The following is a 13,260-nucleotide window of genomic DNA, read 5'->3' as shown; positions in this document are numbered from 1 at the left end:
GGCGGTCAAAAGAGGCGGTTCCAGCCTACCTGGTGCTCGACATACCCGTGGCTCAAATATTCAGTTTTGAAGAACGGAGGATACTGCGTGGCTTGTGTGCTTTTCGCCAGTGACACAGCCGGGACTGGAGGCCAGACTAGGCTCGGAGCCCTCGTTTTGGAGCCTATGTCCAAGTACAAGAAGGCCCTAGATGTTTTGTCAAACCACAACCAGCATAGCTACCATGCCGCTGCCATGACCCGTATGGAGGCCTTTCTCGACACCGTCCGTGACCCGTCGAGGGTCATCGACGCAATTATTGCCACAACGAGGCAGGAACGAGTTGCAAAAAACCGTCTTTTATTCGTTCCGGTAATCGAGAGCGTTCTTTTTTGTGGTCGCAACATGGTCTCCCTCAGAGGACACCGTGACGATGGCCCTTTCTGATTGGTCTCGCCGTCGCTGAGTCTGTGCTAGCTCACACTGTGGAGCCGAGCCGAGCCCTGCAGTCCCCTATGGTCGATCTAGTCTCAGCGTACGCTACGATTGGTGATGTGGTGACGCATCTAAACAAGACCCGGGAAGGTGCACTGACCAGCTTCCAGGACATCTTCAAGAAGGCAGAGGGGCTCCTCCGAGATCGGTTCATCACACGACACCATTCCTGTACCTCGAGTTTGCAAGCGCCAAACGCAGCGAGCGAATTTACCCTTCCAGACAGCTGAGGAGTATTACCGAAGATCTGTATATGTCCCATTCCTCGACCATGTATCGACTGAGCTGCAGACCCGGTTCGGGAATGATACTATTCCTGTTGGCTTCAAGATCAAGAATCTGCTCAGCAGCGCTGACGGAGATGTTGCTGCTGTACTGGAAGCGGCAAAGGTTTATGAGGCTGACATCGAGACCTTGAGCCTCGTGAAGGCGGAAGCAGAGCGCTGGTATTCAACAACAATGAAGTTCGAATCCATTGGAGATGCCCTTGCCCACGCCCAGACCCGAATGTATCCCAACCTGGCCAAGCTCCTCCAAATTTTGATCACGCCCCCAGTCTCGAACGCAGAGGCCGAGCGTTCATTTTCAACCCTGAAGCGACTGAAGACCTACCTAAGTAATACTATGGGTCAAGATCGCCTCAACGGGCTGGCGCCACTCGGCGTTCACAATGAAATCAATATTGAAATAGACGGTGTAATCAATGTATTTGCCCACCCACCCACCCAAAAAAAAAAAAAAAAAAAAAAAAACAGGAGGTTGATGTTCGTGTGAGATCCCATGAACAATGCTGTGTGTTATTAATGTAATTTAGATACTTTTATTAATATAACAGGTTCAGAAGTTCATACACGTTTTTGTTTGTATTTCTGTTTTTAAAGCTACTTTTATTTTTTATTACTTCCATGAGTCCATGTGCACTAACACTACACACGGATCCTGCAATAATTTCTCTCTATGCGAGAGTATACGCGTGCCAATACCTTATCACTGACTAGTACAAGCGTGTAACAATATAAAACGAATATACATTCTATTATATATGTCTAAAATACAGAAAAATCTTAAAAACATTATTAAGTTAAGTATACCTCAGACTTCTGATACATCAGACTATTCAGAGGAAGGAATTCATGTTAGCCCCCCCCCCCCAAATTTTTATCCTGGATCCGCCACTGTCTGTGAAGAAAAACGAGCTCTCTAGCTGAGGTATTATTCGTATTTGGCAACTATCCGGTAGGGTCCAACACCATTTTCCACATTATAATTTCTGAATGGTAAGAAAATGGGAAAAAGCCTGTGAGAAATCCTTTTTCATTCACATCTATATATTTTTGTGAAGGGCACTTTTGGGGCACAGGGCAGGTGCTCGGGGGCACACACACACCCCCAGCAACACCCCCTCCCCCCTCTGCACGGGCCTGCCGAAAGGGTAAATGTGTGTTCGTGCGTTTGTGAGTCAGTATAAGTTTACTTCCTTACCACTTGAGCGGTCAGACTCCAGAGGCGGACGGGCTAGTGAACAAGCTAAAGACACTGTAATTTGGACTCGCATCACTGTCACAACAAACCAAAATATTCATAATAATAAGAATTTTGAGTCGACGTCACAAGACCCGGAAAGTTTTGGTGCAAATCTGCGAATCGCGTTCAAATATGCACAGAATTCCTTTGTTGACATTCTGGGCCAGAGCGGCGGCGGTGCCATTCCGACTTCGTACAACTGTGCAAATCCATAGATATGCCGCGGCGCCTTTTCACACCACGACCACCTTCTCGTTAGCGACGACGACCACGTCGGCGACAACGACGACGCAATCGTCTTCGGGGTCAGCGGCGGCGCCTCCTCCTGCTTCCTCCATCAGTGAAGAGCGGCGGCCAGAAACGGCATCCGATGTGCAATCGACGAGTAAGTACAAGAAAAAAAAAATCCGGATTCAAAGGTTCATCAAAGCTGAATGAAATTGCCTACCATTTGCCATAAAATATTCAAATGACGTCAGGGTACGGGAAGGGGTTTAACCATGTGAAAGGCAAACGCCTTCAGTAGATAAATCAACTTTTGGGTGGATCAATCAACTCGAATGAGAGAAACGGCAACAGACGTCTCCGAAGGCAGTAAATGATGTATCAGATACCAAACCCGCTGTGGCGCGTTGGTTTCGCTCGGACGTCGTCGTGCTACTAAGTGGGGAGGGTTCGAACCTAATGGATGCAGTCCAAGCACACAGGGCAAAGGAACTTCCTTCCTTAGTATGTGAGGCCAGAGTGGGAGCTTCCTTCCTTAGTGAATCCGTCCCCTCACGCGACGAATCTAGACTAATTTGACCTTTCAGGAGACGAGTGGCGAATTGGTTTCGGCCGCGTTCGAACACGACGCGGACTTGCGTCCGAATCCAGCAGCTACCAGTCAGTCTAATGCCTATTTCGAAAAAATATATATATATAAAAATACATCCTTACCCCCCCCCCCCCCGGCCTCCCGGAAGCCCAAGCAAAGGGGACGAATTCATTCGCATGGAAGCGCCTCGGTGAGGCAGTCGACATGAAGACTTTTTGGTCTATAACAACAAAGTCGGGTGAAAAAACAAGACTTCCCAGGTTTATGTATTATCGTTTATTAAAAAAAATTAACGAAATCGCAGGTCTTGGAGGAATAGGTGGGAGAAGAGGAAGAGAAAATTTCGGTTCGTGGACCCTCCTTGAAGATGCTGCGGACCCTTAGAGACCCCACAATCCACTGACTGACCTCCTTGAGCATGAAGTGGCTGCTTCACCCGTAGTCAGGCTCTCAATGGTGTGACTGTAGTGACTGCCACTCGTCCTGGCTGCCCGGCCACAGCCCAGCGCCTCCTGGTGTGAGTGCTAACAATAGCTGTCGGTGACTAGCGCTAGCTTTAGGTATCCGAACACCTTGGACAAGGGCTGACCTCATCGGCCTTCTGACCCCAGTATAGGCAACTGGGTTCATACATTTTATGTCGCTGTTATTTTAGGGTGTTAAGCAACACCCACACATATTTGAGTCACTAAGCATTCCTCTATTATGTTCATCTCCACTCAAAGATGAATATTGATCATTTTAAACTGCTGCTACCTCTCCTTAATCCTCTCGTTGACCACCTCTATGTCTCCACCTCTTCGACGCGACATTATCCTAAAGGATGGAAACGCTGGTGAAATATCGGGCGGCGACAGACAAGATAGCCTTCTGCCCTGAGCGCGATGGTACCGGTGACCGTCACTTGCCTCTGGTCTCACTTTATCAATGACCTCCCAGGCAGGGCATCGATCCGCCCCTGAGCGCGGTCGAGGCATCGATCAGTGTTGTGATACATCTTTCATTTCCTGCAGTGGCGGAAGCAGATTCCACTTTTTTTTTTTTCTAACTGAAATGTCACCAGATCTCTTCCTCCTCGACTCGAGGTCAACCCTTCGACGTCGACACGACTTCCCCTCACCTGAATAAAATCGCCTAATAACAGCCAGAAGAATAAACATAAGAGTTGACTTCAAAGGCTTAACAGATGGGCCCTTGATCCCTCAGCTGAATAAAATCGCCTGGCGACAGATAGAAGTATTACGGGCGATTTCATTCACTCTAGGAGACCCACTGCTCGGTGAAAGCATTGGAAGAAGAATTCTTCCACAATTCAATTTTTATTACTGCCTGAATCAAGTTAAAAAAGAAACACTGGGAGTGGAACGCGCTGGACTGAGGAGAGGGGACAGTCAAGACGCCAAGTTATGAGGACGGAGGAGCGAAGGCACCCACAGAAGTCTTACGAATGGAAACACAAAGTCAGAAGATCGGTTCTGTTGGACGTTCAAGAATGAGATGATCACATGTCCACCGGAACCTTCACGGGAGGGGAAATTCGCTTGAGGAGGTTGAGAAGGTTAGACAATACGAGGATCACCTGTGGGGAGGGAAAGTTGACGCAGCGTGGCGGCTGGCAAGTCTAACAACAGGTGGGTGAGTGAGGAGGGGGGAATTCACCCACAAAGTAGGATGACTATTTTTTTTTTTTCGTATCCTATCTTGAGATCCCCGTTATCAGAAAGATAGCCTTAGTCTGTGACTCGCTCACTCACACAATGCTTCCGTACTTCGCTGTGAGTTTGGACACCTGGTGAGTGCGCGGCCCGATGGAGGCGGATCTCTTGCGACGCAAAATGGAGACTTGCGCTGTCGGTCATTCACGAGCTAAAGAAACGACCCAACAAGTACTCGCGACTCCTGTGAGAATGCCATTACTCTGCACATACCAATGATTTTTCAATATCCTCCCACCTCCCATGTCAAGGGAGGGGGGATAGCCGAGTAAAAGTATTTTTCGACTCTTCGCAGCTGAAAAATTCATAAAGGAAAATCCCCAGTCCCATTACCCCGCCCTATTTAGTCGCCTTTCTCGACACGCATAGGAATACGGCGACAGTATTCTTATCCCCTACGAAAGGAGCACAAAGAAAGAAATTAAGAAGTGTCCCAGGAATGGTACGGGAAAAGGAGCAGAAACGAGGGAAAGTACAAGTAAAAAAGTTGCATAGTGGAGATACGTCTTTGCACATTTCCCGTGTTGACCTCTCGCTTGTGAATGGGCTCTAGTTAGTTTCGAATTAATTAGCTTCCAAATTTATGAATGAGTAAAAAATGGAAATCATACATTACAAATTTACACTATACTGTGTCAGGTTCATATGACCGCAACTGTGTACTTTTCCAAGTTATCTAACCATACGATTACTGAGTCTTATGTGGTTACTTACCCTACAGCCGATTCTGTCTAACCAACGCCAGACGACTTGCTTTGGGGATATTTCTGTAGCGAGATTATTTTAGTTAACTATCTCGTTAAGGTGACATTACCTACTAAACACGTTCTAACACTAAACGATTTCATTCGGCTGAAGGATAGATATCGTGCCCTAGCGAACGCTTTCTACCCTTGGAACGTACTATTTTATCTGGTTATCTGATTAAGCTTATCATAAAAATATACGGTTAATTCTAAAGTACAACCAAAGAAGTTGGCGAAATTCTACTTTGTAATGGCAGAATGCGTTCGCCGGGGCTTACGAAAGGTTTTAAAGTACGACCCTTAATACCGGTCCTGGACTCTTCCCACCACAGGCAAATTCGGGACCCTAACCTTCGAGGACCACCGCAACGCCTTCAGCCACAAGGGCTCCTGGGAGCTTCTACGAGCTCTCCTCGTCCTCAAGGCGTGTGCCTTCGACCTCTTCGTCGACAAGAGCTACAAGGTCGGTGACTTCTCCCACAGTACAAGTATACAAAGTCGGTCAGTTCTTTGATTAATGAAAACGCCGACCCATCGGAATCGATATGGCGTCATGTCACCTTCAAACTTTAACGTCACTCTTAAGCCCCGCCTTCAGCACGTTCAGGCTCACATTAATTGTATTTCGGACTTTCTCTTTCTATCCCTTTTGTGCCAAGAGGCACTCTTCCTGTCAATATGGCTCCCGCCTAACGGCCTAGCTATGCCACTAATATCCGTGGCACCCCTTTAGTGGCACCTTTCGATTAAACCCTCCCATACCGAGTGGGACTTTTAACTGAATTATTCTGATATCCAACAACCTTTGTTTAATCTTCTGAGGGATCTCCTAGGTGGCAAAGGGATGAAATATTGTATCATAGTTTTTTAACGTCCACAGTAAGATGGAATACGGGGTGGGGGGGGTGTTACAATGTATAAACATGAGTGAAAAAATGTAGGGTATGCACTATATAATGTCATCATACGTTGTATGCCATTCATCCAAATTGTGTAGGTGTTCAATGCAAGACTTCTTTGCCAACGAATCCCTTCCCCGACATCCAAATCGCTGCACCAAATAAATAAATGAATAAATAAATAAGAATATAAGAATGAAGGAGACTGCAAGAGATCATAAGGCCTACACTAAACAGTTCCATGCCCATTACTACCTATCATCCCCATCCATAAAGTTATCTTACCTTCTCTTAACACAACCAATAGTTTCAGCCCTCACTACGTAGTTACTAAGTCTATTCCATCCATTAACAAGACCGATGCAGACAAGGTCATTATATTAGGACAACAGGACAAGATTTGTAGTAATAGACTTAAATTGGACAATTGTTATATTTAAGAAGGAAACAGGCAAGAACTGGCTTACTAATAGAGTGGTTAAAGCCCTTGACCCACTTGAACACCTCTATAGGTCACCTTGCACTTTACATACTTCCAGAGACTGTAAATCAAGATGCCTAAGCCTGTGCTTGTAAGGTAAATTTCTGAGCCCATGCATCATTTTGGTCATTCTCCTCTGTACTGATCCTAGTGAATTGATATCCATCCCATAGGACAGAGACCAAAACTATACCACATAGTCAAGGATGGGTCTAACTAACACCAAACAGAGTTTAATAACTACCTGTGCACTTTTATTTGTGATCATCCTAGCAATAAAATCTAATGCACTGTTAGCTCTATTCCTGGTGCTAATGCACTGTTTCCTGGACTTAAGATAAGGACTCACTAGCACTTCCAGGTCTCCCACACATTCAGTTTTCTCTAAAAAGGGTGTTATCCAAGCTATATATGTTTTCTAAGTTGTGTCAATCTACGTTTAGCTTAGTGCACTTTGCAATATTGAAGTTCATTTCCCATTTCACTGACCATGCGAATAACTTGTCAAGATCCTCCTACAGTATCTTGGCATCTTCCACTGACCTAATTTGGTGTCCTATTTTAATGTTGTCCACAAACTTACTAACATCACTAATAATCCCATTGTCCAAGTCATTTATATTCTATTCCATTCTACATACCAAGGACTTTTTCCCCCTTACCAGGAGGTAACCAAGTCAAAAGGTATATACCCACCCCTATCCATTTTATTCCCACCCCCTCCACTCCCATCCATCACTCTTTCCCTCCTCTCATCTTAGCTCCTCATGGATGACAGGTCATCCCTGTATCCTGCCCACTGCCCTGGATCAGAAGCAACATAGCAGGACACAGCACATCCACAGCAGGGGCACTTCATTTAATTGGTGACCCCTCCTCTCCATCCCACCATGTATAAAAAGAAGATAGGGAGTAATCCCTTTGTTATATACATACACTCATACATATACAAAAGGCTTTTCCCCACTTACAAGGGAGGTAGCCAAAAAGAAAAAGGCATAAAAACCATTCCCACCCGTCCCATTCCTAATACACTCCACTCCCCTCCACCCTCCCTCTTATCTTGGCACCTCCTGGATGACGGGTCATCCCTGCATCTTGTCCACTGCCCTGGGTCACAAGCAGTGTCGCAAGACACAGCACATCCACAGCAAGGCCGCTTCATTAAATCGGCGACTCCCCCTCTCCGTCCCCTCATGCAGAAAAGGAGAAGACGGGGAGAAATCCCTTCGGGCTGCATCAAATTTTTCCCACACATACTACCTCACCCCCCATCCCCCCACCCATTCCACCTTGTGCATCATAACATCATCCATATACAACCATTCTCCATTCACCCCTGTCTTCTGTCCTCTCTCGTCCTTCTTCAACAGACATTCCCCTCTTCCCCAAAGCCCCTTTCACCCCATCCATCCATCTCATCCTAGGTTGCCCCCTCATGTTCACTCCCTCCACATCTGCCTTCCATACCTCTTTTACTAGTCTTTCTTCATTCATTCTTTCCATGTGTCCAAACCATCCCAATACTCTTTCATCAACCCTATCTCCAACTCCCTTACCACCCCTGTTCTCCTCCTCACCTCCTCATTTCTCACTCTATCTAGTCTAGCAACCCCTATCATACTTCTCAGACACCTCATCTCAAATACATTCAAACTCCTCCTCTCTTCCTCTTTTGTGTTCCATGTTTCTGCCCCATACAGTGGTGTTGGCACAATCACGCCTTCATACAATCTCCTCTTAGCATCCATTCCCAAATGTCTATTCCTCATTACACTTTTTAATCCACCAAGGCATTTACTCACTTCTCTCAATCTACATTCTACCTCCACCTCCACTCCACCCTTTCCTGCCACATTCGCACCCAAGTATCTAAGACAATCCACTTCCTCCAGTCACTCTCCCTTAATGCTCACTTCCAGTCTGCTGCCACTTTCATCCCTTGTACATCTCATCACCTTACTTTTACCCACATTTATCTTGAACTTTCTTCTATCACACACTCTCCCAAACTCTGTCACCAACTTCCTCAATCCCTCCTCTGATCCTGCTACAAGCGCAGTGTCGTCTGCAAACAGCAACAGGCTCACCTCCCACTTTTCTCCATTTTCTTTAAACATCTCCAAATCCTGACCCACCACCCTTGCTTTTACCTCTCGCACCACCCCACCCATGTATAAGTTGAACAGCCAGGGCGACATAACACATCCTTGACGAAGTCCCATCTTTACATCAAACCATTCACTCTCTCCATTTCTAATCCTGACACATGCTCTACTACTCTCGTAAAAACTCTTGACAGCTCCTAGAAGCTTTCATCCTATCCTGTATATCTGCAAAACCTCCCACAGTGCCTTCCTGTCAACCCTGTCATAAACTTTTTCCAGATCCATAAAAGCCCAAAAAATCCTTACCTTTACCTATAGCTTTCTCACATATCTGTCTTACCACAAAAATCTGATCTACGCAACCTCTACCTGTCCTAAATCCACATTGCTCCTAGCTAATTACTCCCTCTGTTCCTCTCCTAATCCTCTCAATCAAGATCCTCCCATAAGCTTCCCAACTACATTTAAAAAGCTAATCCCTCTGAAACTACTACATTCACACTTGTCCCCTTTTCCCTTGTAAAGTGGAACTATACAGGCACTCCTCCAGTCCTCCAGCACTCTACCCTCTCTCCAGCAAACATTAAATAACCTCACCAGCCAGTCCACCATCACTGTACCTCCTTTTTTAGACATTCTGCATGGCATCCATCCAGACCAGGTGCCTTACCTGCTTTCATCATCTTAACAACTACCTTCACTTCATCCTTCCTTATTTTTCCTCTTTTTTCCTCACTCATCACTCTCATTTTCTTAGCACTTTCCACTGCAACTATCTTTCCCTCCCTATCCTCCTTCACATTTAGCAACTCCCTAAAATACTCTGCCCATCTTCCTCTTACTACCTTCTCTTCCATTATCATCTCTCCATCTACACCTTTTACCTTTTCTTCTCTACTTGATTCACCTCCTCTTCCTCTCTTAATTTCTTTCCAAAACATCTTTTTATTACTTTCAATATTTTCTGTCATACTCTTACCCCACTTCACATCTGCTCTCCTCTTTGTCTCCTTTACCTTGTGCTTTACTTCTCTTTTCTTTTCTTTGTACCTCTCATATGACTTCCTTGTCCTATTTTGTAGCCAATCTTTGAAAGCTGGCTTCTCTTCTACACCCTTCTTTGTTTCCTCATCCCACCACTCACTACCCTTCCTTCTATTTCCTCCCATCTTTCTTGCTCCACACACCATCTTTGCACACTTTGTGACTTCCTCCTTGAACCATCCCCATTCCTCCTCCATTCCTAGCTCTCCTCTATCCCTCACTCCCTCCCACTCCTCCTTCAGCTTCTTCTTCTACTCCTTCTCCTTTTCCTTTTCATTTAAAGAGTTCACTCTAAGCACCTCCCTACCTTTTGTCCTTTTCCTCTTTCTCTATCTATCCTCCACTCTCAACTTACCTTCCACCAGGAAATTATCTGATATTCCCCCACTCTCTCCCCTTAGAATATGTACACCCTAAACTCTTCCTATTATGCTCCTATCTACCACTACATAGTCCATTAATGCTCTATCTACCACCCTTCCATCCACCACCCTCTCCCATGTGTATTTATGCTTGACTATCTTCCGAAATACTGTATTTGCTATCATCAACTCTCTTTCTAGACACTTCTCCACCATCAACTCTCCATTACAATTCTTTCCAGGAACTCCACATTTCCCAACCACTCCATCTATTGGTTCATCTACCGCAGCATTAAGGTCTCCCAATACTATTACATTGACATTTCTCCCTAATCCCTCTATACACTCATTTAAATCTGTCCAAAAAGCCTCCCTTTCTTCTACCCAAATCTCCTTTCCCAGTTTCACCTTCATCCACATTAACCTTGAAGAAACCTCCTTCCACTCCACTATACGTTTACCTATCTCTCCATTTACTAGTATAGCCACCCCTTCTCTCCCTCTCCCTCTCTTCACTCCTGAATACCTCCCAATTACACTCCCAAACTCACATTCGCCCTTCCCTCTCAACTTAGTTTTACTCAAGGCCAACACATCCACCATTCTTCTCACAAACATACTACCTATCACTTCCCTTTTACTCTCATCTGTGCTACATCCACGCACATTAAAAGATCCAAAACCTTAGGGTGCTGGTTGGAAAAATCATAGACCCTCTTATGCCTTTACTTTTTTTTAGGAATGTCCCCTGTGGGGCTACAGGAGAAAGATGCCTGATCCCAATCCACGTCCCATTTTTCTCGCCTCTTACGATCCAAGTGGAAATACTTGGTGGCAGTATTCTTTTTCCCCCACCACAGGGTAGGCGAAACAAGGAAATGAAATTCAGAGAAACGGTACAGGACAGCAACAAGGGGTTGGGGGACAGCATAACGGAGGGACAGTAGCAGTATGCTAAAAGTTTCATCATTTCTCTGTGAGCAGAGTCCTCCTCTATCACAGACAAAATGATGTGTGACTCTGGTCCATAGGGGCGCCCCATATAGACCCTAAAGTATCAACTGCATGCATGCTACTTTGCCATAGCAACATGCAGCCAATACCCCAGATGGAGATATACATCATTGTGTTTGTGTCATTTTGACAATTGGAAATAAACTCATCTGCTGGGATTCTAACCCGCGCCAGAGCGGATTGCTTCATATAAAGCGAGGACCGTACCGCCTGTACCACTGCAGTGGTACAGGTGGTATAGTCCTCGCTTAATATGAAGCAATCCGCTCTGGCGGGGGTTTAAATCCCAGCAGATGAGTTTATTTCCAATATACATCATTATATACATAATGAACAATACAGGACCCAAAAACCAAGCCTTGGGGAACTCCACTAGTAACACTCCCTTATTTGGATTTTACATCATTAATGGTGACCTGCTGTTTTCTGTCACTGATCCATGTTTTAATTCATTCAAACACTTTTCCTCCTATGTCATGGGCTTTGAATTAATTTAGTCATTTCTGGCAGGACACCTTGTTGAATGCTATGCTAAAGTCAAGGTAAATAACATCATTACTATTATTGTTAGGTATCTGACACATTGTAGACCTTACTGTAAGAAAATTAGTTACACCTGACCTACCTTTAGTGAATCTATGCTGTAAGTCACAAATCAAATTATCTCTTAATGTGTTCTCTGATTCTATTAGATCTTATTGATTCTAGCATTTTAACAATAATCGATGTCAAACCAATTGGCCTGTGGTTGTACATAAATAAATACATATATATAAACAAATAAATTAATAAATATGATGGCATATCTAGTTATAGAAAAACACAGCTTTCCATACAGAAAATGCATCAATTTGTGAAATGACCTAAAAGAGGAAAGAGTCCAATAAAGAATTAAATAAATTTAAGGCTAAGTTTGATTAATAGGGCAGTACCCTGTACTTTTCCTATACGTTACAATTAAGTAAATACAAAGACCACTAAAGAAACACTACTCTCAAGACCAATAAATTCAGTACCACATCAGGCATCTCAAGACATAACCCCAGAAGAGAAAACCTACCCAAGAGACATACAACAACACTTACCCACCTTATCACAGGTCATTGAGCACTACAACAGTACCAGTACAGAACTGGCCAGTTAAACTGACCCCATACACCCTAGATGGAATCATCACAGAGAAAAAGAAAAACAATTGTCTTATATTGTGCTAATCCTCTCATTTTAGACAACACTACAGTGTCTTCTCCAAGTGGCCTATAGGCCAAACAGGTGGTTGTGGCTGAGTCCTTCTGGACAGCAAAATATCCAGAGCTATGGGTTAATTGACTAATTGCTCCTCTATTACATAACCCAAGGAAATAATGAGTGCACCCCTACCTCTTGTACAGCTCCTGGTCCTTAGAGAAAGATAAACACCCATCATGGACAAAAGGGTCTACTTATGATTCACTCCTCCGCATACCTCAAGTAAACATTGACCTTTCCTCTTGCACAGCTCCTGACCTTAGGGGAGAGGCTCCTGGGTGAGAGGCTGTTGGGGATTGCTGTCTCACCCTTCTACAGGCAGTTTGTGACAGGGAACAGTGAGAAGGAACTGGCCACCACTACAGCACAGCTCAAGACAGTTGGAATTCAACTCATGGTGGCACCAATGGTTGAGACAGATCTAGGCGAGGACATGGATGGGTAAAACCTCTTCAGACCATAAGTAGAGTTGCCTTCAAAAGTTTTGCAACACCTCATGGTTTTCACTATGCAAATACATATTTTATTACTGAATATTTTCCCTGTACAAACACATATGCAGCCAATACATTAGGGACTTTAATGCCACCACTATGGACCACAGTCACAAGTATTTTTCAATGTTTGGAGATAAATCTCTATTTGTAACGAAAAACTAAGCCATTTTTCAACTTTTACTTTCTTTCATTTTAGCTGTTCTTCTTAATTCTCTCCTGTAGCACTTCCAGGGTACCTCTTTTTTCCCATGCTCAAGTGGGGTATAAGAATGCTGCTACTGTGTTCCCAAGGGTGCCATAAGAGATGACTAAATGGAATGAAATGAAGGGA

General features: G+C 44.6%; 1 protein-coding gene across 3 annotated transcripts in view; it reads left to right on the top strand.

Annotated features, from left to right (window-relative positions):
• The first annotated feature begins 1,962 nt into the window (after window positions 1-1,962).
• Window positions 1,963-13,260, top strand: part of LOC143024166 (hydroxyproline dehydrogenase-like) — a 70,122-nt gene continuing 58,824 nt past the window's right edge. For all 3 annotated transcript variants that reach the window (XM_076182970.1, XM_076182968.1, XM_076182969.1), the window contains exons 1-3: window positions 1,963-2,383; window positions 5,609-5,739; window positions 12,683-12,873. In XM_076182970.1, the coding sequence (XP_076039085.1) occupies window positions 2,131-2,383; window positions 5,609-5,739; window positions 12,683-12,873 (575 nt within the window). In that variant the 5' untranslated portion in view covers window positions 1,963-2,130. The remainder of the gene's footprint in view (window positions 2,384-5,608; window positions 5,740-12,682; window positions 12,874-13,260) is intronic.

The sequence above is a fragment of the Oratosquilla oratoria genome, chromosome 3 (genome assembly GCF_046742065.1).
Source record: "Oratosquilla oratoria isolate Oo_2021 chromosome 3, ASM4674206v1, whole genome shotgun sequence".
Classification (NCBI taxonomy): Eukaryota; Metazoa; Arthropoda; class Malacostraca; order Stomatopoda; family Squillidae; genus Oratosquilla; species Oratosquilla oratoria.
Note: the sequence above shows the minus strand (reverse complement) of the source record. Positions and strands in the feature narration are given on the sequence as shown.